This window comes from Protopterus annectens, chromosome 7.part0, assembly GCF_019279795.1.
Source record: "Protopterus annectens isolate FY-2018-M chromosome 7.part0, PAN1.0, whole genome shotgun sequence".
Classification (NCBI taxonomy): domain Eukaryota; kingdom Metazoa; phylum Chordata; order Ceratodontiformes; family Protopteridae; genus Protopterus; species Protopterus annectens.
Genome location: NC_056739.1, coordinates 1,487,061,614 through 1,487,089,565, shown reverse-complemented (window position 1 = coordinate 1,487,089,565; position 27,952 = coordinate 1,487,061,614). Strand labels below are relative to the sequence as shown.

General features: G+C 43.4%; 1 protein-coding gene across 2 annotated transcripts in view; it reads right to left on the bottom strand.

The window, feature by feature from the left end:
• The window catches only part of MTMR14 (myotubularin related protein 14), a 1,239,106-nt gene that overhangs the window by 134,308 nt on the left and 1,076,846 nt on the right, over positions 1-27,952 (bottom strand). The window contains exon 18 of one of the 2 annotated variants that reach the window (XM_044078037.1): positions 7,330-7,485. The exons of the other annotated variant lie outside the window; for it this stretch is intronic. Within the exon in view, the coding sequence (XP_043933972.1) occupies positions 7,330-7,485 (156 nt within the window). The remainder of the gene's footprint in view (positions 1-7,329; positions 7,486-27,952) is intronic. 2 annotated transcript variants of the gene reach the window in all.

Sequence of the window (27,952 nt, the reverse complement as noted above, 5' to 3'; positions counted from 1 at the left end):
TCTACATTTATGGTAAGTGTACACAACTGTACTATGTTCTTCATGTTTCACTGTTGCAGTCATTACATTTGGGTAAATTCCCAAAGCTATGGGTGGGAGGATGGATTTAAACAGCATTAGGAGCAGATATAAGGCCCTGCAGGACAGCAGTGGCAAAGCCAGCTATGGATTTAGAGAAGAGAGGTAAATGGTAAAGTTTGGTGAATGTATGAACAGAGCTCCAAGTAGCAGCTTTTAGAATGTCTTTGGTTGGGACCCCTCTGAGAAAAGCTGCTGAAGTAGAGGCAGCCCTGGTGGAATGGGATCTGATCCTCTTGGGCACAGATTTACCATGGTTCAAATAGCAGAAACAAATGCAGTGGCTTATCCATTTAGAAATAGTCTGCTTTGATATAGCCTCCCCCTCTGATCCTGCAGCAAATGCTACCAGTAGTTGCTCAGACTTTCTTAGAGATTTTGTCCTGTTTAAGTAGAATCTAATTTGTCTGTGTACATCCAATGAATGCAGAATCCGCTCCCCCTTGTTCTGCGGATTTGGGAAAAATGTTGGCAGGTGAATGCTCTGGTTAAGAGCCACACTGGATACCACCTTAGGCATAAAAGAAGGATTGGTCCTGAGGGTCACCCTGTCTGGGTAAAATATAATGAAAGGCTCCACTGCCATGAGAGCCTGTAGTTCTGAAAGCCTTCTTGCTGAAGTGATTGCCAAAAGAAAAGCTGTCTTCCAAGATAGAAAATTTATATCCGCAGTAACTGCTGGTTCAAAAGGAGGCAGGGTGAGTTTTTCCAGCACAAAATTGAGGTCCCATGCAGGAGTTGGTGTTCTCCTGGGAGACCTTAAGTTTTTGACCCCTCTGAGATACTGTTTAAGCAGTGGATGAGAAAAGAGGGGAGGCTCTCTGTGTTGTAATGAGCAGAGATGGCAGAGGCATGGATTTTTATTGAAGAAAAAGATAGGCCCTTGTCAAGCATCAAAATCTGAGGAATATTGGGCTTATTCCTTGTGCTTAAGCACATAATCTCTTCCATTTATCAGCATAAGATTTTCTAGTACTAGGCCTTCTGGCTTCCAAAATGACATCCATCACAGGTTTACTGAGATGTGGTTTGAATAATTAGTTGATTAGCCATGCTGCAAGATTCAGAGTTTGAAGCTGACTGTGCAGAATTTGATAGTTCTGCTGAGATAGTAAAGAGGTGTTTGAGGCAAGTACCACGGAGGAAGATGTGACATATTCTTTAGAAGTGAGTACCAGTGCTGGCAAGGCCAGTCCGGAGCAATTAGGATCATTTTTGTTTTTTCTTGTCTGACTTTTAGTAAGACCTTGAAGAGTAGAGGCAGAGGGGGAAAGGCATAGACTGATCGGTTTTTACAGATGAAGGATAGAGCATCCAGTTTCCATGCTTTTTTGTGATGAGTTCTTGTGCAGAATTTGTCCAACTGATAGTTTTGAGGAGAGGCAAATAGATCTATGTCTAGGCTCCCCCACTTCTGTGTTAACATGCTGAAGATTTGTGGATCCAGTTTCCATTCGTGCAGGTCCATAAGATTTCTGCTTAGGTCTACCAGAGTATTTTGCTTTCCTGGCAGGAACTGAGCTTGAAGATGTATTTTAAGTCAAGGCTGTGTTCCACAAGGCCATGGCTAGTCTGCAAAGGGGGTAGGAATGGGTACCCACCTGCTTGTTTATGTACCACATAACTGTGGTGTTGTCTGTCTTTATCAGTAGTTGTCCTGGATGAAGTAAGTCCTTGAAGGCTGTCAGAACATTCTGAACAGCTAACATTTCTTTCTGGTTGATATGCAGATGCATTTGGTTTGGGCTCCATTTGCCCTGAATGCATCTCCCTGTCAGGTGAGGCCCCCCCCCCAAGCATAGTCTGCTGCATCTGTAGTTAGGGTTTGGGTGGCAGGGGGTAGAGTGAATGACAGTCCCTTGTTTTGGTGACATGTCTCTGGCCACCAAAGAAACTCCTGTTGTAGGCAGGGAATGAGAGGAATCAGTTTCCAGGGTGTGACAATGCTGACTCCATAAACTTTTTAGGTACCATTGAAGTTTCCTCATATGCAGTCTCGCATATGGAATTAGTAGAATGCAGGATGCCATGAACCCCAAAGCCTGCAGAATTTGTCTTGCAGATAAATGGGTTTTTGTTGCCATTTGTTTGAAGTATGTTGTCAATTGCATTTGTTTGTCTGGTGTGAGGTAAGCCATCCTGGCAGTTGTATTTAAGCTTGCACCCAGGAATGTAATTATTTGAGAGGGTACCAGTTGTGATTTCTTTTTGTTTATGGTGAACCCTAGGCATGCTAGAAGCCTTTTTACAAATGCCAGATGTTGAAGAAGTGTCCTTGTCCTCTGCCTGAAAGAGACAATCGTCCAGATAAGGATAAATTTGAATGTTTCTTTGTCTGCAGAATGCAATTACTGGTGCCAGGCACTTTGTAAAGACCCTGGGCACAGTAGATAAGCCAAAGGGCAGTGCACAGAATTGGTAATGCAAAAAACCTGCTTTGAAATGGAGGTATCTTCTGCATGATTCCCTTATTGGGATATGCAGGTATGCCTCTTAAGTCTAGAGTTACTAACCAAGCATTCTTGCCTAGCATAGGCAGTAGCTGTTGTAAAGTCAGCATTTTGAATTTGGGAATGTCCAGGAATGTGTTTGATTCGATAAGTCCAGTATTGGATGCCATGAGTTGTCTTTTCTGGGTACCAGGAAAAGTCTTGAATACAATCCTTGTCCTTTTTCCTTTTCTGGTACCAGATGAATAGCCCCCATATCCATGAGGGACATGGCTTGTTTCAGGGCCTCTGCCCACTGGTTTTGTGGCAGATCCGGCCCATCCATTTGGAACTGGCAAAGTATGGAAATGAAATCTGTACCCCTGGGACACTATGTTTAATACCCACTTGTCCTGGGTAATTAACTGCCAATTTTGAGCATGAAGTGCTAGTTTCCCCCCCAAGGGGGCTGCCAAAAGATAAGTGCTTGGAGATGGTAGAGGAAAGTCATTGAGACTGCTTACTGTAGGGTTGTGCTTTGTTTCCTCCAGATCTGGAGGTGGAGGCACCCCATTGCTTTGACCTGTAAGAACCCTGTGATTGATATCTGGAGCCTTTTGAGCACCTGGGTTTGCCCTGAATGGCTCTGTTGGACACAGGAAAGGACCAATTTTTAGTAGGCCAGTGCCTACTGAACCTGGGTGGCTGCACTTGCAAGAAATCTTTTACAATTTGCATGGATTTAGCTTTGTCTTCCATTTTCTTTAAAACCTCTTCTGCCTTATTACCAAACAGAGTATCATGCTGCAAAAGGGCATCCAACAATTTAGCTTTAACATGATCAGGCAGATTTTGCTCCTTGAGCCAGGCATGCCTTCTAATCACAGATCCAGTAACGACGGCCCTACAAGAGGCCTCCAAGGAATCAAAACCACATTGCAAAATTTGCTTTCCAACCTGTTCTGCTGAATGCAATAAATCCTGTAACTCTATTTCCACACAATCAGAAATCAACATCATTTTCTGTTTCAGTAAGGCCATAACATGCTGTTAATATTTAAGCATATAAAACTGGCAGTTTAAAGCCCTGATTGTCAAGGATGCAGACGTATAAACCTTCTTACTCCATCTATCCAGCGTCCTGGTATCTCTATCAGAAGGGGTAGGAATTTTGGCTGTAGAAGCCTTAACACCCTTGGGACCCTGAGAAATAGTCTCAGGATCAGCAGCAGGATTTTTGAAAAGACATTTGTGGGAGTCAGGAACCCTGTAATATCTGTCTGGCTTACTAGGAGCTGGAGGCAGGGAATCAGGAGCCATGCTTGATTCATGAACACATCAACAATGTCTAATACATGAGGTACAGCCAAAGGCCTATGCTGTGGAAGAAGGAGGAAATCCCTAAGCCTCTTTTTTGATTCAGAGAAGTCCTGACTCTCCCAGTGAAAATGTTCCCTTAAAGTATGCAAAGTCTCTCCAAAAAAGTAATCCTCAGGAGATGCAGATGGGATGGATTCCTCTGCATCAGAATCCTCATAGACTGGAATAAAAAATTCCTGATCAGAAGAGGAATCAGAAGAAATGGAAACCTGATTTGAAGATTCATAATCAGTGCCTTGCCTAGGCCTCTTAGCAGGGGGGGTTGGGAACCCCTGATCAAGGTAATTAAATCCTCAGCCATTTTGATCATTTGTTTTTTAGGCATAGGGACCCGAGCACATGGCTCATGCATCGTTTTTTAGACATAGAAGTTGTTTTTGACCTTGTTTTTGTTGCTGGCGTCAGTTTAATGTAAAAATGTTGAGGCCTGAAAACACCCTCAGAAGCCGGTCGCTGCTCAGCGGCTCCGGACCCATCCAAGGGAGAGACATCTGCGGTTCAATACTTTGCTAATGTCGCGGCATACCGGACTCCGAATGGGTCTCTGTAGAGGCCTGCGACTCAAAAGTAGTGGTCATCAGGGGCTGTGAAAGCGCCTCACTGAGTACCGGCGAACCGTCGACTGGCTTAGGAGAAGCTTCGTCATCGGTTTTGGACCTCGACGGTCTGTCTCTGTCCTTTTCTTTGCGTTTTTTGTGAACTCCGGTAGTCGGATTGCTATCCGACGACATTTCAGGATAGTTAAATCAGTTTCCAAAATATTTTGACGCAAAGATATACCGACGCTTAATAGTGTGTTGGCTGAATCTAGCACAAAACTGACAGCTAGGCACGTTATGATCAGGGCCTAAGCAAGGAACACAGTACAAATGGAAATCCTTATGAGGTATTTGCTTCCCACAAGTAATGCAATTATTAACTTTTACTGACATCGGTTTGGAGAAAGAAAAAGTTTCCCCAACAGGGTACTTAGCTTTAGTGAAGACTTTGGTTCTGACCAAATTCGAAAATTTCAGAAGTCGGCCAACCGGCACTTGCGAACTGCTTCTGCTTGGGCACCACACGGCAAGAAAGACTAAAGAAAATGGCGTTGGCTGCCTGTTTTATACCCCTGACAACCTGATGTCATGGAAGAAGAGACACCAACCGACGCAGAACCCAAGACTTTGAAATTCAGGCCAACTGAGGGCAACCTGCCAGCAGATTACCCAAATGTAATGACTGCAACAGTGAAACACAAAGAACATCTTACTACTTCACTAAAAATAAACACGCTTTTAATAAAATAGTACAACACACATATTGAATAATAAGCCAATGTGTTTTTTTTTCTGATTTTCAAATAGTTCAGACTAAAGTAGTGTTGGGTAAAAATTTGCCCAACAGCAACATTTCTCCTATCACAGGGACAGTCTAGATAGTTTTGTATGTAGCACTGTTATCTAAAAGGTCATGGAGGATGCTGGTGCCTAATTGTATTTTGATGGTTCAAAGAAATGCCCAAGCTAGTTAAGCATTGGATTCTGTGTTGTAGGAACATTTTAACAACTACACTGACAAGGTCCTAGATCAAGTGATTGTCCAGGTAGTGGCGAATGTAAATCCTATTTTCTCAATTGTGGGCATACATCAGTACTAAGTATCCAGTAAGCACCTATTCTGCAGTAAAATGACAAACAGGCAAAGGGTGAAATAACAGTATTATACCAGGAAATGGAAAACTGTCTGCACTCCTTGTGAACTGGTGTGTTCAGCGTGGTATGGTTCATATCACGGGTCATCATTAATGCATTTTATGGGGGCAGAGTTTACAAAATTATTTTTTTAACCTTTTTACTTTCAAGAATTTGTTCAACCTGGATAACTCCAGGACTGGATTCAGAGAGCCATTCTTTTTATCACTAGGAACAATCTTGTATATTGTACTACCTTATTAAAAATTAAAAAAAAGTATAAACTTTGTTGCTATGTGCAGATATGATGACTCTCTCGCTATGGCTTATCAAAACAGAATCTGATCCAGAAGTGACAGGATCAGTTTTATTTTGTTGGGAATATATGGGTGACATCACTCGAAAGGGTGGGAAAAAAACCTGAATTCTGTTCCGTAACCAGTGTCAAACATCTCCCTTTAACAGTCAATGGTCAGACCAAAACAGTTTTCCCTCAAACAGGGTAGCCTATCTCCACGGATATGAGATAAAAGTAGAAGGGGAGGAGTTTGATGGGGGACTTCATAGTCAGTATTGTTCCCCTCCTGCCCTGGAGGGGGTCTGTCTCCCCTGCTACCTGCCCTGGCCATGCCACTCCTCCAAGCTTTTTTTTGCTTTTCAAAGGATCTTCTCTGTTTTACTGTAAGCAGTCAGTGCCAGAACAATTCAAAGGGTCACTTGTTTACTGGATAATTTACATTCTGTTTTGTGACCAGAGGTGAAAATTTTGCTTTACTAACTTAACAGTTCTGTCCCTCCTTTTCCTCTAGTTTTCTTTTAAATTATTTCCTTAAAAGGTGCTGCAACTACTTTCACTAAGGGATAATGCAGCAATTGTCTCTTCCCATATTCTGGTAATGGCTGAATTTACAGCTATAGCATATTTAATAACTTTAAAAGCAGTCTGCATTCCGAGTTATTCCCTTCAAAGCTTCTTCATGAATTTTGCTAACCATGCCCTCAGTCTGTTTCAGGATGTCTCCTTTTTATTAGACTATATGTGCTTGACAGTTCATGACCAATTCCTACAGTAGTAGAACAGATATCATGCTTCTTCCCAAAAATGGTCATTATGCTTTCCCAGTCACTGGGGAGAATGTTAAGGCATGAGCTATATCAAAATCCCTTAGTTACATCAAAACAATTCTCAACTGGGCTCCACTCCAAGGTTTAGTAAAGCTATATGCAATTCTCCTGCACCTCATTGAATCAGTATAGGTTATATATATACGTCTATCCCTGGCTCATGTCTGGTTCTTCCTTTAATGATCACCCAAGATTATAAATCGCAGAAAATTTCTTTGTGTTGGCCATGACTATTCCATGCAGCTCTCATCTCTTCTGCTACTGAGAATTTACGGCCTCTATGTGCCAGTACTGGTAATGAAAAATAACTTTAAACAAAATGGAATATATCATCAACTGAGAACCTACACCTGTGTCTCAAGGTAAACTTAGAATTCCTAAATTTATTGCTGTAACTCGGGTATAGAAAAAGCAAAAGAGGAGAAATGGCAGAAAGATGAACAGAAAAGAGGAGAAAAGACAGATACAGAAATTTCAATGTGTATTACAGACTACCAAGCTGGAACTGCAACTTCTTCAGCTCAATCATACACAAAGACATACTTTGTCATAATTTACAATAAAGCTCAAGAGAAACTGAATTACAGTTCAGGGGCCAATGACACTATTTAGATTACTTAGAATAAAATTCAATTCACACTTACTGGCTGTTGTTTACACCCTCGTCCTGAAAGAAGAAAGGGACAGGGGACTCTGCCGCTGGAAGCGTCTGGTCATGAATACTGCCACACCCTGACACGATCTGCCAACTGCCATAATCAGTAGAAATGGAGGATCCAGGCAGGGAATTATCCACTGATCTGTGGCAGAGAAAGAGCCAAGACAGCAGAAGTCAAGAAAGGTTTTAATGCTGGTTCTGCAATACTGAGTGAACCAATCGCATCATACCTCATATGAAAGGCAACTTCCTTCCAAAACAGCAGTTACTTCTTCAGTCTACAGGTAACAAAAAGTCTAACTTTTATCAAAACAATTATCTGCCCCTAAACGAGACATCGTGGTTAGATATTTAAAATAGCATCTAAATTTACATTGGATAACACAGAATGTATATAAAGCCGTTTCCTTCAGAAATGCTCCATACATCCCACAGGAAAGATATTCAAACCAGAACACACAACAAAAGACAGCTTATTCTTTTTTCCAACTGGCAAAAGAATGAGAGCAAAATGAATGCTACCATAGGACAGTAACTGATTTTTCTACCTTCTCAATGAATAAAACTTTTTCTTCATGAGGAAATCTTATAACTCATGGAAAAAGGCTTCATCCACTATCACTACTCCTGCAAAAGAAGGGCAAACAACCAACCAGCATATGTAAATATTGAGGAAAATTACTGGTAATCTTAGGATCATAAAACAACAAAAACAACTATATTTAAATGAAAAAAATCAACTGGTGCCAACCCATGAACTGCCAACTGTAACAAACATTTTAACACTTCTGATTACCTAGTCTCAATCTGCTAATCTCCACAATGAAACCAAAATAAAGAAACACAAACCCAGAGTAAAACATTCTGAAAAGTTAAAAGACTAAAAACCAACTCTTTTTCTGAACTACCGAAAACGACATTTAAATCATCAATATCTTTCACTAATAAAACGGTGCAGTTCATTTGAATGCCTACCACACACTTAAGGTTATTCTCTTTATCACATTTTCACAAAACTAAAGTACTAGTACCCAACTAAAATTTAAAACAGATTGCCACTGAGGGTACTTACTGTCTAATCATTTCAGAAAACCACATATACTATACAGAGGTTATCATATAAAGACGCATTTTAACTCCATATATTCAAAACTACTTCAGGCAGCAGGTCCTAAATATTATTCTCAGCATCCCTTCAGCAGCTCAATCTCTTTCAATTCTGGTTCACTCTCTAACCACTATAAAGCACCCACATTAAAATCAAGAAAAACCAATGCAGATCTGACACCAAATTTCTAAACTATTAAAAGATTGCATAGTGCCCAACTTTTAGGGAACTGCAACCGCAGCTGTTAAAAGAAAGACCACTTATCTGTAGGGGGATGGTAGGACAGTACTCCTGATCCAGCAAACAGAACAGGAACATAACTCATATCTGTTACACTGAAGAAGAGCTCTAACTTGGATTCAAACTAGAGCATCACTATCAGGGTGGAAGTTCAGAATATCATCCTAAACTTGGACTCAGATGGCTTAGTCCTGAACAAACTTCACAAAGATAATCCAACTCCTCAAATTGCAGTTTAAACAGTAACACTTGGTAAAGGTGTGTAACGAGAACCATGAGGCAACAACACAAATGTCTGTAATAAACATTCCTGAAGCAAGTAAGGCTCTGTATACACACACACACACACACACACACACACACACACACACACACACACACACACACACACACACACACACACACACTAGAATAGGTTTAAACTATAGCATTTGCCATTAGGCAGCAGAGAATGATGGCAAAAACAATGCAGTTGGGAATCTATTTGAAAAGTATCTGCCTGATAACAACAAACCCTTCCCCTGGAGATGAACCAGACTATATTCCTGAACAGATATGTCCCTCTATTCAGGTAATAGACTAGCTGCTAGTGAACATCCAGGGTGTGAATGGACCTTTCTTCACTGGTTTCTGCCAGAAAAGCCAAAATGGAAACTTGGAAATGGTGGCCTGTAAATGGCACTGGCAGAATGGGAACCTCCAAAACCACCTTCTGAAGGAAGAATATGTTCCACTCTGGTTGGCACCTTATTTTTTGTGAAAGGCCAAGAAATTTCTCTGCATTTGTACCAGAAGCTCAGTTTTGGTTCTTGCAAAGATGACTGTCACAAGGAACTAAGTCTTCCAAGAAACAAACACCAATAAGCTACCAGGCTCAAACAGAGAATCAACAAGTTTGTCTACCATGAAGCTCAACACCCCCTAGTAGGGATATTACTCCATAAAAGGCCAAGATGTGAAAAAAAGCATACAGAGGCACCCTGACCAATGAAAATCTTATTACAAGACAAAAAAATGCCTGATGTAGTTCAAAAACAAATGGACACAACTTTAACAGGGCAGTACTGCTGCCCTTCCAAACTGCTAGCCTTTATCAACAGGAAGGTTATCTGGCAGTGTTAATATACTCCAAGACCCCCACTAGCAAGTCAGATGGAATAAGGGGGACTATATGGCAAGAGGTGTCCTCTTATGGGGACAACATCCTTGGCTAGGACTGTGAAGGTTTTCTATTTCTCTTGGATCCTCGAGGTCCAAACCTCTGAGATTCTCAGTCACCACACAATGACTGTAAGTTTTTGTTTCTTTCCCATACTCTGTAATATGCATGGGCTCATGAAGAGTGGAAAGTGTGAAGAAACCTTCTGTATCACAAAATGGTTAACACATTCACTATTACTTCCCCTTGTCCTAATACACTGCGAAGACAGGAAGGACAATGTTTCTCACAGGTAGCGAACAAGTTGATTTCTACAGTGCCCTACTTCAAGACAACACTGGAAAGCCCATGCTACTGAATCTATAACTTCAGGATAGGAATGAAGATAACATGCACAACTTGTTCACTGCCCCTGGGATGTGAGCCTCTGACAGAAAGATGCTCATGTCTACAAACAGATGGTAAAGGTGTATCAATTCCCTGCAAATGGTTCATGGCATTATGCCCTCTTATTTCCTCATGTACCAAAGTATAGAATGTTTGACCTGGTAGGGAAAGGTCTTGGAAGAAACTGGTCTTTCAAAACCTTCAGGGCAAGAAGCACTGATCTCAGTTCAAAATGGCTAATATGCAGCTACCTCTCCAGGGAAGAACTCAGTTCCTGCACAGTGTGGGAAGCCTAGGTGAGCTGTTGGCCTGCTAGTGAAGCCTCCAATATTAAGATCTATGACAAAAGCAGCAGCAGAAGAATCAGTGGACTGTGCACCATTACAGGACAACAAAGGTCTGACATCAACAAAAGGTCTGCAAATGCACTGTGGCTCTCTATCCCCTGGCACTTCACAATTTACTAAAACACATTTTCAGGCATGCAACGGTCATCCTCAAGACTGTGGGCCACCATCAAGCCTAAAAGGTACAGAAGAGTTGAAGTCTGCACCCACGCTTTTGGGGGGCTGATAGAACAGAATCAGGGTGCTTTCAGGCAACTGAAAATAACACTTCTAATAACAGGCTACAAGAGGAGAGCTCCTTGGGCTCTTTACCAGAAACTCAGCTAGGCTGACTTGATCACAAAAAATTATCCCAGAGATAAGGATGAGTAGCTAAAAGCTTTACGAAAATATGCACCCTTTGATAGGGAGCCGACAGCAAGCATCCTCCACCCTGAAGGTCTTTCAGATGGGGTGATGCCCAGTTCTGGATCCAACAGGTAAGGGTGAGATCACCATATGAACAGATCAAGGCAGGAGGCAGCAGAACAGACTTTTCTCAAGGAGGTACACACCTGCAGCTAGCCTTACTGTCTTGCCCTTGCAAGGATACTGTGACATATGTCTATGGCTGTGAGGAAAACCTTCCTTCCAGATCTCACATGAACAATTTTCAGCTACCATCAATTTTTGTGAAGAGGCAAACACTTTCCAATTTTGATGCCACATTTCCAGGCTATCTGGCACTTTTAGCAACTATCACCATTGGGCTCATTAACAGGACAGTACAGAAAACTACAATGCATTTTTTAGATGACAATCTAATGGTCACTTATTACTATGCTTAAGAATATATAGATGCATTACTAATAATACTAGGCTCAAGATCAGAAACGTGTAAGAGGCAATACACAGTAAGCATCTGCTAGGAACATAAATGACATTTAGCATCTTTCATCATAGTTTATACTGGTCTAGCACACATTTTCTTCAGTGAGAGGTTTTGCATTCTGATAGGTGAAGAAGCAATAGCCAACCAAGGATCTGTTAAGGTGGGCCCTTGGAACTGCATTCACAATTTCTCCCCAGAAAAATGGAGAGAATAGCTCCAATGCGAACATGGAAACTAAAAGGGTTAAAAAAAAAAAACATAACTACTATTAATGAAACTAATTTTCTATCTTTTTCCAGATATTCCTCATGTACAGAAGGCTAATGTTCACTGTCTCACACTGATATTTTTATAAATTGACATCAGTATATTTCAGAAAACATTCCTCAATAGGTCCTAAGGTTGGGCTCAGTCTTTCTACCAATCAGTGTATGGCATTTTTTTTTCTGAAGGTCCTCATACTTGTAGACGGATGCAACCCAAGATGCATGCTGTGGCATCACACACTGATTACATAAAAGCACTCATTCCCTTGTTCTTACCAGTTTACCTCTTAACAACTGAAGAACAATGCTCTGCAAATAAGAAACAATAATGAAGTGGTACCTCTGCTGTTAAAAGATGTGATACATTAGTATTTTACTTGATCCACCTTCCAGAGAATTTCAACAGCTAACTCTAGGTTTGAAGGATCCTGCATCCAGGAGAGGGAGAGTACTCCTAAATCATCAAGAAGGGTCTCCTCACAGATTAACAGATACAGTAAGAATGCATCTGTTACAAATTTCATGCCTCTCAACAACTGTACAGATTTTTGCCTTGTTTTTGGTCCATATTTCATAACATTGTGGTTTTCTAGTAAATCATTGGCAAGTTATTAAAGTGTGAAGTCAGAAAATAATGACAGACATTTGAGTTTCAGACTTCATGCCCTTCAGAAAATCCACACTAACACAAACCTTGTTATTCTATCAACTTTCAGTTTGTAAGAGCAATATTTAAAAACTGTCCCTATTTTTGGGCCTTTGTTCCCCCATTATTTATGCCTTTGTCCAGATTTCTTGCTTTGAGAGGTTGAGAGGTATGGTTACAATCCAACAGTAAGGACCCTTTTCTTGATGGGCTCTATGGGTTGCACCCCAAAAGATGATACCACCTGGATGAAACGATATAGAAGACTGCATCACAACCGATCTCAGAAGACTGAATCCTAGTAAAGTGTCTATTCAAAACAGGCCCAACTCCCAAGCCCAAAACACAGTTGAGAAAGAAATACTTGGAGAAAGGAAGCATTCCAAATCCAAAGATTCGTAGGTTCGTAGGTGATTACTAGATTAATGGCACAAACAGCCTTTACAAGCCTAGCCAATAATACCTAGGATACGACAGTATTACATCTAAACTCTCCAGATATGGGATGGGGTAGTATATATCAGGGTAGTGGGTCTTTTGAGTTTTTGAGCTGTGAGTCATTTTACAGATTGCCTCTGTCCATAAAGGACATTGGCAGTACCCCTGGAATGAATTTAAGGTTCCCCATCCATTTATCCAAATTCATTTTGAACGGCGAGAAGAATGGGCTTTGTTTTACGAAGATGGAAAGTTTATTCCATAGACAAGGTAGCCTTTGAAATATGAATCTGTCTCTCCAGCAAGCTTTTGTTACAGCAAGCAAGTCCGATAAATGACAGATTATAATAAGCACTTTAGGCAGCTAAGGCCAAAAGATGAACTCTCAGCACCAAAATGAAAACCATTGCCGATCCCCTAAAAAGTGAAATTTGGCAGCCATGAGTCCTTAGTTATTCTCAACCTAGGGAAAGGGCGACAGTACCAATCTATTTAACAAATCCATAGAATGTTGCACCACTTATATGAGGAAGGGTAAAGGAGACCCCTCACCAGTATGCATGAGTCTAAAAGAGGCATTAGCCAACAAGAACAGAGACCAACCCAAAGATGAACTCCGAAAAATTCTAAGACCACTGGCTCATTACTGACCAGACAAACCTATCACATATGGATGCCAAGCACCCAGAAGGGATTCTTCAGAGGGACAGAATGCAGCATCCACAAGACAGAAATGGACTTTAGTCCTGCTCTCCTCTAGGAACAAAAGGAATACTGCCAAGGAATTCTTTTGGGAACCCAAAGTCTGAGCATACACACCTCTGGGTATCAAAGATGCCTTTTTTTCGCTAAATGGAAGAGCACAAGGTGTCACATATCCAAACTAAAAACTTTTTTCTCTTGGAAGAACAATTAGAAGGATTCCCAATAGTCCTAAATGCACACCTCCCTTGGCTGCAGCTGGAAAGCTATAGGGGTGAGGGTAAAAGAACCTTGGCATAGTCATGAGGAGGAGATGGTTGCCACCCAAATAAAGCGGGACATTCCTGGTTCAAACAGAGGAGTGTTCACATAAAATAGGGCTGGAAGTCTGAAATGTACTCCTATTTATCACCGAGGGGTACAAAGAACAAGTTCTGTCTTCATCCCAAAACTCTACCATGTGACATGAAATCAGCAAGACACAGGAAAAACTGTATAAAACTGTGTTGGTGCAAAGGGTTAAGGCTGTGAGCTGTAGTTTCTGTAGTACATGATTTCATTTCCTCAGCTTTCATTTACCTACTGTGTGACCTTGAAAAGTCACTTAACTAGACACTGCTTCTGAGTCACCCCTGAAAAGGGACTGTGTGCCTAAGTAGGCCTACCTGATTAACATAGCATTATGTTGCTACTGCTGTTGTTGCTGTATAATACAGGAATCACCCAAGCACAAAAGGATGGATACACCGCCAGATTTCTTCTATATCTTTTGATCCAGCAAAAAAGGAGGACCATGATTTCCCAGCTGGAAAAAATGAATGATCTCATGAGTACCCCACCTGTGGACTTAGTCTGGACACAATTTCTTGTTGTGCCTCTCCTAGAGACAATGTATATACTGTGGCAAAGGATGTTGACCAGTACATTCTCATCCACGGGAATGAGAAATTTTGAAAGAGTAACACCAGGGCTCCAGACTAACAACTTCTTACAGCAAAGGGGAAAAAAAACAGCTTTGGGTTGCCTTGACTAACAAGATACCATACTTCAGACCATGTGATGAGCTGAAGCAAGACAGCCCCGGAAAATGCAGTGTCCACAGCCAGAGCAAGAAGCCTAACTTTCAGGTCCAAAAAATTAAGGCTGAACCTCATATGGCAGAAAAGCAACTAACCTAGAAATTGAATAGAGCACAGATGAGCTTCCCTCCCCTTCAGACAACAGGAACAGGAAGGCCACAGAAAAGACAGGCCTACCCAGGGTTCATTTTAGAAAGTCCATTGATCCAGAGCCTAGAGAACATGCACAGAAACCAGGAGAACTCAAACAGTGTGCTGGAAAGCTGCCACAGTTACCAATAGTCACAATCAAGGTCTGGAAGAGGATACCTTGGGCCCAAATTTCAAGAAATTCATGAGATTTCCCAATACTAATCATCATCAGGAAGGGCTGTAGCTTGGTAGATGAGACACAGAGCCTAAAGCCCTAAGCCTCACTGTGGCAAAAATGTACACATTCCAGCTACATCAGTCCTAAGCTCTAGATTTCCTGTTAGATGGCAGTAAGGAAACCATCTACGATCTTGTGCCAAACAGTAACAAAATGAGACCAAATGACTAGTAGCTTACAGAATGCATCAACATTCAATGTGTCACAGGACCACAGTGAGGATGCCTCTAAGATAACAGCCTTAAAGAAGGACTCTGATGGGATGACCAAGGTAACTAATGGCTCTGTCCCCAGGAATATGCTGGGAGGAGAGGGAATGAATTTCAAAACATGCCAGACTTCATGAGCACCACAAAATCAGCAAGAGAGACACCAAACAAATGGACTCTAGGAATCATGGCTTCAAAGATCTTGTCTCTCTCACTGAAAAGTACCTAACTGCTGACAGACTCCCCAGGGAAGGAAGCTCCACAACCTTCAGCATTTTCAAGCAAGGAATCTTGCTGACATGCAGGATAGCATAGTGAGCACAAACTTGGTGTTAAACAGAGTTGGCACCACATGCATGCCAGAGGTAGAACTTAACTGAGTATATGCTCCATGATGCCCGGCATTGACATTACACTGAAGTCACTAAGGGTGAAATCCTGCACCTGTGGCTCAAATTATCACCAATAATAAAAACAGATAGTTACTTTTTCACTAACGGGCTACGGATGTTAGCAAGGGCTCACCCAATGGCTCCTCTTCAGCAAGGACTGATCAAAAAGTACAGTTGTGTACACTTACCATAAATGTACATGTTGGAGTGTATTGACTGCTGCAGTCATCACTTGTGGGTTATCCCTGTGGGGTAGCCCTCATTCAGTTTGAATACCAGAGTCAAGCTTTTCCCCTGCGCCAGCTGCTGTCTCCTCTGAACTGACATCAGGTCGTCAGTGGTATAAATTAGAGCAGCCGGTGCCATTACATCAGTTTTTCTTGCCCTAACCTGTAAGAGCCCCTTGAAGGAAATGTTTTAAAGAGCCCCTGGTAGCCCAAGGCCACAAGAATGACAGTTAATCTCCAAAAAGGATAAGATTAAGGGGGAAGGTGGGAGGGAAAACAGGACTGCAATAGTGAATACACTTGAACATCTAGATTTATGGTAAGTGTACACCACTGTATTATGTTCTTCGTGTTTCACTGTTGCAGTCATCACTTGTGGGAGGATTCCCAAAGCTGAGGAAGGGGAGGATGGAAGTATGAAATTCCTAGGATTGAGCTAGCATGCCTTGCAGGACTGCAGAGGCAAAGCCTGCCCGAGCCCTGGAGAACAGAGGCAGGTGGTAGTGTTTGGTGAAGGTGTGGACCGAGGTCCAAGTGGCAGCTTCCAGGATGTCCCTGGTGTACTCCTCTAAGGAAGGCAATGGAAGTAGTGGCTGCCCTAGTGGAATGTGTTCTGATAGATTTTGGAGGAGCTTTACCATGAAAGGTGTAGAATTGTATGCAGTGAGATATCCATTTTGAGATGGTCTGCTTGGAGATAAGCTTCCCCCCCTCTTTACCTGGGGCGAAGCCAACCAACAGTTGATCTGTCTTCCTAATGGACTATGTTCTGTACAGGTAGTATCTTAACAGTGTGTGCAGAATTTTCTCCCCTTTATTCTGAGGGTTTGGGGAAAAAGGTGAGGAGATGTATAGCCTGGTTTAGGGTCACATCTGATACTACCTTTGGCATGAATGAGGGATTAATCCTGAGAGACACCCTGTTTGCATGGAAGATAATGAAGGGTTCAGTGGCCTTGAGTGCTTGAAGTTCTAACACCCTCCTAGCTGAAGTAACAGCCAAGAGGAAAGCAGTCTTCCAGGAAAGGTGTTTTAGGTCTGCGGATGCAGCTGGTTCGAAGGGAGGCAAAGTCAGTATTTTTAAGGCATAGTTCAGGTCCCAGGCTGGAGTGGTTGCCCTTCTACGGGGCCTAATGTTAGATACACCTCTGAGAAATTGCTTAATCAAAGGGTGAGAGAAGACAGGTTGTTCAGCATGAAGGTCTGCTGAAATGGCTGAGGTGTGGATTTTAATGGAGGAAAAGGAGAGGCCCTTGTTAAGTAGCTCTGCTAGTTTGTCCAGAACAAGTGGGAGGGACGGCTGGCAGCTGCTGTGACCAGCCGTCCCTCCCACTTATTCTGGACTAACTAGCAGAGCTACTTATTCCAGAATAAGTGGGAGGGATGGCTGGTAGCTGCTGTGATCTTTTGATAGGCACCAGGAGTAGAATCTTTTCCATTTCTCCGAGAAAGATTTCCTGGTGCTGGGCCTTCTGGTTTCCTTAACAATGTCTAGGACCTGCTTGCTCAACTGTGGGTTATCCCCAGTTCCAGAGGGATAAGCCATGCAGAAAGTTTGTGTGTGTGCAGGTTTGGATGCAGAATCTCTCCTCTGGCTTGTGTCGGGAGGTCTGCAGTTAAAGGCAGGGGCATGTAAGGCTCCTTGGTCAGGCTGAGCAGCAAGGGGTACCAATGTTGCCTGGGCCAATCTGGTGCTATAAGGGTGGCTTTTGGTCCTTCCTGTCTTATTTTGAGCAGTACCCTTGGGAGTAAGGGCGGGGGACACATAAATGAGATTCATTCATTGGAATGAGACAGCATCCACTTTCCAAGCCAGAGGGTGGAACTCCCTGGTGCAGAATTTGTGCAGCTAACTGTTGTGTTGTGAGGCGAAGAGGTCTACCTCTGGTGTCCCCCAGGCCTGGGTGATTTGGAGGAATGTCCCCTTTTGGAGTTTCCACTCATGGGAGGTCTAAGTAGTTTCTGCTTAGATGGTCTGCTAGGGTGTTGTTTACTCCTGGGATGTTCTGGGCTATCAGGTGTAGGCCCATGGAGGAGGCAGTCTGCCAGAGGCTCATGGCTAGTCGGCAGAGAGGGTAGGAGTGTGTGTCCCCCTGCTTGCTGACACACCACATGACTGTGGTATTGTCTGTTTTTATGAGGAGGACTCCTGGTTTTAGGTGGTCCTGGAAGGATGTGATAGCCTTGTGAGCTGCCATGATTTCCTTTAGGTTGATGTGCCAGGGAAGGTGCCTGAAGTCCCAACAGCCTTGGGTGCACCGGGTGTCTAAATGAGCGCCCCAGGCTAGGTCTCGGGCGTCTGTGGTGATAGTGGGGCCTTGAGGAAGGTAGGTAAAGGGAATGCCCTTGTTCTGAGTGCATGCCTCTGCCCACCAAAGAAACGCGTTCCTTATGCATGGAATGAGGGGGAGAGTGGTCTCCATAGATTGAGAGCATTGGCACCAAAGGTTCTTTAGGTACCACTAGAGTTTCCTCATGTGCAGCCTGGCCAGGGGAATCATCGGAATGCAGGATGACATGTAACCCAGTGCTTGCAGAATTTTCTTTGCTATGAGTTTTTTTCTGTGAGCTAGCTGGGAGAAGTAATTTGGCAGAAAGCATTGTTTTTCTGGTGAGAGGAAGGCTGTTTGGGAGGCTGTGTACAGGAGTGCGTCCAAGAAGGTGATCTGCCTGGAGGGGTTTAGGTTTGATTTTTTCCTGTTGACAGTGAACCCTAGAGAGGTTAGGGCTGTTTGCACAAACAGCATGTACTGTAGTAACTTCTTTTTGTTGTCTGCTTGGATTAGGCAGTCATCCAGATAAGGGTAAATCTGGATGTTTTGCTGTCTGCGGAAGGCAACACTGGGGGCCAAAGATTTTGTGAAGACCAAAGAGTAGTGCAGAGAACTGAGTTGTTGTGAACCTGCTCTGAAGTGTAGGTATTTTCTGCAAGACTCCCTATTAGGATGTATAGCCCTTATGGATATAAAAAGGTAGTGAAGAGTTAGCTTTTTTAATTTTAGGGAGCAAATTTTGAATGAGAGAGTTTGCATTTTTTGTGGGACCTCCCAAGGGGAAGGTGTTGAAAGTGGAAAAGGTCAGGGATGGTCACCAGTGGTCTCTTTTCTTGGCACTAGGTGGAGTCTGTAAAAGACCCTTGTGACAACTCCTGTGGCACAGATGCACCTACCCTCTGCATGGAGAGTGTGCACTTATTTTCTTACTGCCTTGACTGTGGTGGGTTTTGGTTTTTTGTGGTAGATTGTGCCTTGTTGGAACTTTGGAAATTAAATTTATAGCCCTGAAAAATGACTTTTTTTTTTTTGTGTGACTGTTACAGCCAATTTTGGGATAGAAGGGGGGCCTCCCCTCCTCTGATCTGATGGGAGGGTAGGGATTGAACGCCGGATTGGATTAGTGGATTAGGTAAAGGGATTCTGGGGTTTGCTGGCCTTGGTTTTTTAGTGCTTTGGTGGCCTTGCCTAGGTGGCCCTGGTCTGCCCCACGGTCCCTGGGGCCTCCCCCCCTACTGGGGCTGGGATTGAACTAAAGGTGCTGGGAGCTGGGAAAGGAGGAAGTGCTTAGTTGTTAGTTTTTGAGGGAAGTCCTTTACTGTTTGCATAGATTTATTTCTCCTCCCATTTTTTTTTTACCTCCCTCATTTTTTGATCCAAACAAGTGGGATTTATCCGGGGGATCAAGTAGTTTTGATTTTACATGCAGAGGCAGTAGCTGTTCTTTTTGCTGTAGTGATAAGCCCTGGTGCCCCTACTTGAGTTGCCTTACAATCCTCTTAGGGGAGGCATAGCGACTAGAATAGAGAGTGTTAGGGAGTTGGAAACTCTTGCAGAGCTTTGAAAGTGTTAGTGTCAGGTATGTATGAATAGTTAAAAAAATCATGTTTTGAAGTTTCCAAAGTTGATATTTGCTGATATTTTTTTTTAATTGAAGCTTTAACAGCTAAGGTTGTGGAGGCTTGTTGTCTTATTTATCCCCATCCTTATGTCCCATGTCCAAGAGCTCTAGTCCATTTCAGAGGTGGGTTTTTAGCCTAGCTTGCTTTGGGCCTCACTGTCTCTGTGTGCTGGGCAGGTCTGCTGCAGGGTAAATGTTTTTACTTATAGAACCCCCACCTGTCCTGTCTGTCAGTCTTTGTAGGGGTAGGGGGTAGGCATCAGGCATCAGCTAGATTCACTTAGATTCACTGAACCACGTCCAGAATAGGGGAGGATGGAGGGTGCTGGGCCCTGTCTGTGATAGAGATACAGAAACTCTTAGTCTTTTCTTTCTTGATAAACTTGGGCTTCCCAGTGGAAATGAAATGCTCTGGTGTGTGTGGCCCCAAAAAAAAAAGCCCTGGGGGTCCTCTGCCTGCAGGTAGCCCTCCTCAGTAGGCCTGAATACCCAGAGTCTTCTGATTTCTGCATCGGATGCTGTAGCTTCTTCCATCCGTGGGGGGGAGCAGGAACATGCAATATGCGCCATTACATTCATTTTTTTTTTTTTGTCCAGAGGTGCCCCCCCCTACAATAAGGGATTATATATATGGAATGGAAACAAAAGCAAAAAAACACAATATAATATATATAATATACAAACAAGGAGGAAAGGAAAAGTGAAGAGAGAAGGGGGGGCTGGAGGGGAGTAAAGGACTGTAACAGTGAATACACTCGGACATCTACATTTATGGTAAGTGTACACAACTGTACTATGTTCTTCGTGTTTCATTGTAGCAGTCATCACATTTGGGTTGATTTCCAAAGCTAAGGAAGGGTGAAGGTAGTTAAAGAGCATTAGGGCTAGCAATAAGGCACTGTAAGACTATTGTGGCAAATCCAGCTATGGATTTGGAAAAGACAGGCAGGTGGTAATGCTTGGTGAAAGTATGTACAGAGCTCCAGGTTGCAGCTTCCCGGATATCCCCAGTAGGGACTCCTCTGAGAAATGCAGTAGAGATAGATGCAGCCCTGGTGGAATGTGTTCTTATCCCCTGTGGGTTAGGTTTTCCATGGTGTTTGTAGCAGAAATGGATGTAATGTGCTATCCATTTGGAAATGGTTTGCTTTGAAATGGCCTTCCCCTCTGCCCCTGCAGCAAAGCTAACTAGCAGCTGGCCAGATTTTCTGACAGGCTTAGTCCTGTCCAAATAGAATCTAAGCTGTCTGTGTACGTCTCTAAGCTGTCTGTGTACATATTCTGAGGATTAGGGAAAAAAGTAGGTAAATGAATGGACTGGTTTAGAGCCACACTAGACACCACCTTGGCATAGAGGATGGATTAGTCCTGAGGGAAACTCTGTCCACATGGAAAATAATGAAAGGTTCCACTGCCATGAGGGCCTGCAGTTCAGACACTCTTTTTTGCTGAAGTGATGGCTAGAAGTAAAGCCGTTTTCCAAGAAAGTAATATGGTGCAAAGGGGGGAAGAGTGAGTTTTTCTAAGTCACAGGCTGGAGTGGGAGTCCTCCTGTGGGGGGAGGGGTCTTACATTACTGGCCCCTCTAAGGAATTGTTTTAGCAGAGGATGAGCGAAGAGGGGTGGCTCAGTATTATAATGTGCTGATATGGCGGAGGCATGAATCTTAATTGAAGAGAAAGATAGGCCCTTGTGGAGCATTTCTGTTAAATAATCTAGCGTATGAGGTAAGCTGGGCACCGTTGTGCCCATCCCCCGAGCCTGGATCCAGGAACAGTATCTTTTCCACTTTTCTGAACAGGATTTCCTAGTACTAGGCCTCCTTGCCTCAAGAATGACATCCATCTCCTCCTTACTGAGGGTTGCTGGAGGTGAGCTCAGGGAATTAGCCAAGCTGCAAGGTTCAGGGTTTGAAGCTGAGGGTGCAGAATCTGGCACGCCTGCTGGGAAAGCAGGGATTGGGTCTGAGGCAGGTGCCAATGTTTTAGTACTGTCAGACTGCTCAAAATGGGGTACCAGTGCTGGTGTGGCCAGTCTGGTGCAATCAGTATTGTCCTTGGCTTGCCCTGTTTGATCTTTAGTAGAACCTTTGAGAGGAGAGGCAGAGGGGGAAATGCATAAACTGAGAGGCTTTCCCAGGTAAAGGACAGGGCACCCACTTTCCAAACTTGACTGTGGGGAGTTCTGGTGCAGAACTTGTTCAATTGGTAGTTCTGAGGGGAGGCAAACAGGTCTACATCTGGTGTCCCCCATTTGTTCCTCAACAGCTTGAATATTCTGGGTTCCAGTTTCCATTCGTGTGGGTCCATGAGATTTCTGCTTAAGTCTTCTGCCAGTGAATTTAATTTCCCCGGCAGGAATTGAGCTTGTAGGTTCACTTGGTAGCTCAAGGCTGTGTTCCACAGAGCCACGGCTAGTCTGCAGAGTGGGTAGGAATGGGTTCCCCCTGCTTGTTTATGTACCACATAACTGTGGTGTCGTCTGTCTTTACCAATAGTTGTCCTGGAAGAATAAGGTCTTTGAAGGCTGTCAGAGCATTCTGTACAGCTGCTAACATTTCTTTTTGATTGTTATGCAGGTGCATCTGTTTTGGGTTCCATTTGCCCTGAATGCACTGCCCTGCCATGTGAGCCACCCATGCATAATCTGATGCATCTACTGTTAGGGTTTGGGCGGCAGGGGGCAGAGTGAAAGGGAGTCCCTTGTTGTGGTAGCAGGCTTCCGCCTACCAAAGGAACTCTGTCCTTAGACAAGGAATGATAGGAATCATTGTTTCCAGGTCCTGAGAATGTTGACACCATTGACTTTTTAGATACCATTGAAGTTTCCTCATATGCAATCTTGCATATGGAATTAACAAAATGCAAGATGCAATGAAACCCAGGGCTTGCATAATTTTCCTTGCAGATAGCTGGATTTTTGTGGCCAGTAGTTTGAAGTAGGTTGTCAAATGAACTTGTTTTTCTGGAGTGAGGAATGCCATCTGGGAAGTTGTGTTCAATCCTGCTCCCAGGAATACAACCTGTTGGCAGGGTAATAGGTGTGATTTCTTCTCGTTGATGGTGTACCCCAGTGAAGTTAGAAGTCTCTTTACAAATGCCAGGTGCTGTAATAGCAAGTTCTGACTCTCTGCCTGAATCGCAATCGTCCAAGTATGGGTAAATCTGAATATTTTTTGCCTGCAAAATGCAATGGCTGGAGCTAGGCACTTTGTGAATACCCTGAGTGCAGTAGATAAGCCAAAGGGAAGTGCAGAGAACTGATAGTGCATGGAGCCTGCCCTGAAGCATAGGAATTTTCTGCAGGATTCCCTTATTGGGATGTGCAGGTAAGCTTCTTTTAAGTCTAGAGTTACCGATCAGGCATCCTTGGCTAGCATAGGAAGAAGCTGCTGAAGAGTTAGCATTTTGAATTTTGGAACCACCAGAAAGGTGTTGAGAATAGAAAGGTCCAGGATAGGAAGCTAGGATTTTTTTTTCTGGGAACCAGGAAAAGTCTTGAATAAAAACCTTGCCCCCTTTGTTCTGCTGGAACAGGTTGAATAGCCCTGATACTGAGGAGAGAAAACACTTGTTTTTGGGGCTTCAGCCCACTGGTTTGGGGGAAGGTCTGGCCATCCACTCGGGGATGGGAGTGAGTGGAAGTGAAATCTGTATCCTAGGGAAACTATGTTTAAAACCCATTTGTCTCGGGTAACGATTTTCCAGTTTTTTGCATGCAGGACGAGCTTTCCTCCTAAGGCAGCAAGTAGTTAAGCAAGGCTTGGTAGAGTTAAGGATAGCTCATTGTACCATTTTTCCATAGGGGGGGTGGCTTACTACTCCCTGCTTTGGAAGTGGGGGCCCCCACTGCTTAGATCTGTTAACAGCCTGAGACTGAAATCTTGGTGGTCTGCTGCCCCTGGGTTTGGACTGAGAAGGCCTGGATGGGACTGGAAAGGACCAGTTCTTTGAAGGCCAATGCCTACTGAATCTAGGTGGCTGTACTTGTAAGAAATGTTTAACAGTTTGCATAGATTTAGCTTTTTCCACCATCCTTTTGAGGACTTCTGCTTTGCTGCCAAAAAGGCGCTCTTGGTGTAAGGGTGCATCCAGTAATTTAGCTTTAACATGATCTGGCAAGTTTTGTTCCTTAAGCCAAGCATACCTTCTAAGTACAGACCCAGTGACAGCAGCCCTGCAAGATGCTTCTAAAGCATCAAAACCACACTGCAAATTATGTTTGCCTACTTGGTCAGCAGAATGCATTAAATCTTGTAAATCTTTGTGTTCAGCACAGTTAGGAATCAACATCATTTTCTGTTTAATCCCATAACATGTTGCCGATACTTTAACAAATGACACTGGCAATTTAAAGCCCTAACGGCCAAAGTAGCAGAAGTATATACCTTCTTACCCAATCTGTCTAAAGCTCTAGAATCCCTATCAGAAGGGGTGGGATTTTTGGCAGTAGTAGCCTTAATGCCTTTTGGTCCTTGGGAAATGGTCTCTGGATCCGCAGTAGGATTCTTGAAAAGGAATTTGAGGGAGTGAGGTACTCTGTAGTACCTGTCAGGTCTCCTGGGAAGCTGGAGGCAAAGTGCCTGGGGTAAGGCTGGATTCCAAGAAAACATCACCTACAATATCCAGAAGAGGAGGGATAGCTAGAGGCCTGTGTTGAGGCAGGTTTAAAAATTCCCTAAGTCTCTTTTTGGACTGAGAATAGTCCTGGCTTACCCAGCGGAAATGCACCCTAAGGGTATGCAAGGTTTCACCAAAAGAAAAATCTTCTAGGGGGGAAGTAGAGGGAATGTAATCCTCTGCATCTCAGTCCTCATAAGTAGATAAGGGTAAATCCTGATAGAAGGAACAGAGATATCAGATTCCTGAACAGAAGAATCAGAAAGAAAATCAGTTCTAGGTCTCAGAGGGGAAGGCTGGCTTCCCCTAATTAACGTAATAAGGTCTTCAGCCATTCTAATAATTTGTTTATGAGGCATATGGGCCTGAGAATGCGCTTTGGTCGTCAGTTTTCTAGGCTTAGTGCGAGCTTTAGGCCGGAGGAATTCGGTATTCTTAGCTTGAAACGAAGTCGTTGGTTTGATATAAAAATCGGTAGGCCTGAATACACCCTAAGAATCAGGTTCCTGCACAGCAGCACCGGACCCATCCAAGGTAGAGACATCCGCAGGTTCCATAGTCGAAGAAGCATCTCGCTGCATACTAGACTCCGAATGGGTCTCAGTAGAGGCCTGTGAATCTGTAGTAGTGGGTATCAGGGGGTGTGGAAACGCCTCACAGAGTACCGGCGGACTGGCGACTAGCTCATCGGAAACATCGTCGGCAGTTTTGGACCTATGCTGTCCGTCTCTGTCTTTATCCTTATGTGTTTTCAGAAGATCGGTAGTCGGATGGCTTAATGAAGCCATTTCAGAGTACGGAGATCGAGAAAGAAAGTATTTAGCTACAAAAATAGCCCGACGACGAACAGGTCGGGCGTTGAACAAGGCACAAAACTGATAGCGAGGGACGTTGAGGTCTGGGCCTAAACAGGTGACGCAGTAAGAATGAAAATCTCTATGAGGTATTTGTTTTCCACAGACAAGACAATTGTTAATTTTTTCTGACATCGGTTAGAGCAAGAAAAAAGGATCCCCAATGGGGTACTTATCTTTTTGAAGACTTCAGGTCCGAAACTTGAAAACAAAAATTTCAGGAATCGGCCGACCAGCACTTGCGAACTGCTTCTGCTTCAGGCACTGCATGGCAAGAAAGACTGATGTAATGGCGTCGGCTGCATGTTTTATACCCCTGACGACCTGACGTCATGGAAGAAGCGACACCATCCGACGCAGAAATCTGAAGACTCTGGTATTCAGGCTGGCTGAGGGCTACCTGCAGGCAGACAACCCAAATGTGATGACTGCATCAGTGAAACATGAAGAACATCTTCTGGGGAAGCATCCCTATTTCTTTTAGAAGTGGTATGGCTACCCCTGATGAAAGTGAAGAGATTCTCCACCATTTAACTGTGTCTGAGGCAGTGTTAGCAGGAGTAAGATGGTGACTAGAGACTGTTTTCTTTGGGGTGGTCTTGCATTTAGACCTTGGTAAATCCATTTGTTGTTGGGATGCGGCAGCCGGAGGTGAAGATGTCATTTTTTGCCTTTTATTGGTTGTGCAAAGAACCTCGTCAGAAGCCGGTGCCTGCATAGCGACTCCAGACCCAACCGAAGCGGAGACAACCGAGGGATCGGATGATGAAGCATTCTCCGGCAGCATACCGGACTCCAAAAGGGTCTCGGTAGAGGCCTGTAAAGGAAATGAGTCGGGCATCAGGGGCTGCAAATGCACCTCACTGAATTCCTGAGAAATAATGACTTGCTTCTAGGACCAGTCTGAAGGCTTAAGTTTGTGTGGTCTGTCCCTTTCTTTATCTTTTCGTTTTTTGGGAATATCCACAGACTGCTGACCGACGGATGCCATTTTGTAATGCGAGGTGGCAAATGTACATCAACATACATTTCTATGGTGCAACATGGGGGTATGCTGGCATGGAGACCAGCCTGCCCCTATGTCTTGCTACAGAAGAACATTTCGCACCTTTCCCAGTAGGAAACTCTAGCCCTCACTAGACAACAAAAGGGACTCTTCCACTGGTCCAGCAATCAATCTCTTTCTCTATCTGGTAACATCTTGGGCCCAAACTTCAAGAGGTCCACGAGTTTTCCCAATACTGATTTCCACCAGAAAAAGTTTGAACTTGGAAAGTTGAGACACAGGGCCTAAACATTGTATTAAATGTCAAAAATTGCCAGAAGCTCAAAAAAATATCTTGCAAATGCAGAAACATTTACTACTGACAGCAGGGATCAAGACTGAAACTATGCAAGTGACAAAAATAACTGGCAGACAGAGAATACTTATGCAGTCAATGAATGACATAATGGTATGTGTCATCATGGGCATACAGCTACCCTCAAAGCATGAAAGTTTCTTGAAAAGATGCTGAATGCTTACTGGTGGAGAAGACAAACAACTACTGGTCACATTAAGAAGGGTCCATGATATCTGATCTATAAATGTAGTAGTGCTTCTATAATACTTTATATAAACAAAAGTCTAAAAACAGCACTCACCACTACTACTCACCAAATATAGCTGTTGTCATAAAATGGTCAGAACAGGTACCATACGTGTCTGTACCATTTGAAACGTGATCACAAGAATGAAGTTTACCTGTTTTGTAATTACTTTAAGACTACTACCATAGCTCAGTGCTGCAGCTTTCAGATGGATCTCCAGGAAGGAAAGTTTAAGTAAATTAAAAATCAACAGCCCCCCCCCCCCCCTTTTATCCTCCAGCAAGAAACAGAATCATCACCATTCTTCATTCAAGCAATGCTGGAAGGGATTCCCAAAATCAGTATTTGTCACAGGATCATAGGAGGTTACCAATCTACTGGCTCCAAGGCCTTCACAAGCCTAGCCATGTTATACCCTTGTTTCCTTAAGGACCAAGATGTTTATGTTTGCGAGCAAATCTAAGATCAGCACTGCCTACCCCTGTTTAAGAGGGACATAGGTGAAACTCCTGTCTAAATTTACAGTTTCCCATCCAAATGTCCATGTTATGCTTAAAAAAAAAAAAAAAAAAAAAAAAAAAAAAGAGTCATTGAGGAGCTCTGTTTTACATGAATTGGGAGTTTGTTCCAGAGAAGTGGCAACCTCTGGGAGACGTATCTGTCTCTCCAGCATGTCCTGTTAATATCACAGGCTAGGTTAAGATCCCTAAATTGAGTGAATCTTGTCCCATTGGATTTACGGATGTGCAGCAGCTTCATCAAGACAGGGTCTGAGACTGCGTTGTAGGCCAGGCACAAGTCTCCTCTACGCAGTCTACACAATACCGAGTAAAGTGATATGGCTTTCAGTCTGTCTGTGTAGGTCAGGTGTTGTAGGCCCCGAACTTTCTTGGTGAAAAACCTCTGAGGTTTCTCCAGATGCTGTAGACGTTGGATGAGGTACATACAGAAGGGAGCACTATACTCTATTACTGGTCTGATGAGAGCCAAGTATATCGGAGTTATAACCTCCATAGCTGTGGGATGCTACACCCTTCTTATAAGGTGTGCAATGTAGGAGGCCCTTCCTTGCTACTGTGGACACCTGACTATCAAGATTAAGGCCACTGTCAACTTGTGTTCTTAAATCTCTCACCACTAGGTTTGAACTTTGGGGGGTATTATTAATGTTGTAATTAGCAGGGGTATCTTCGTTGCCAAAGGGGATGACA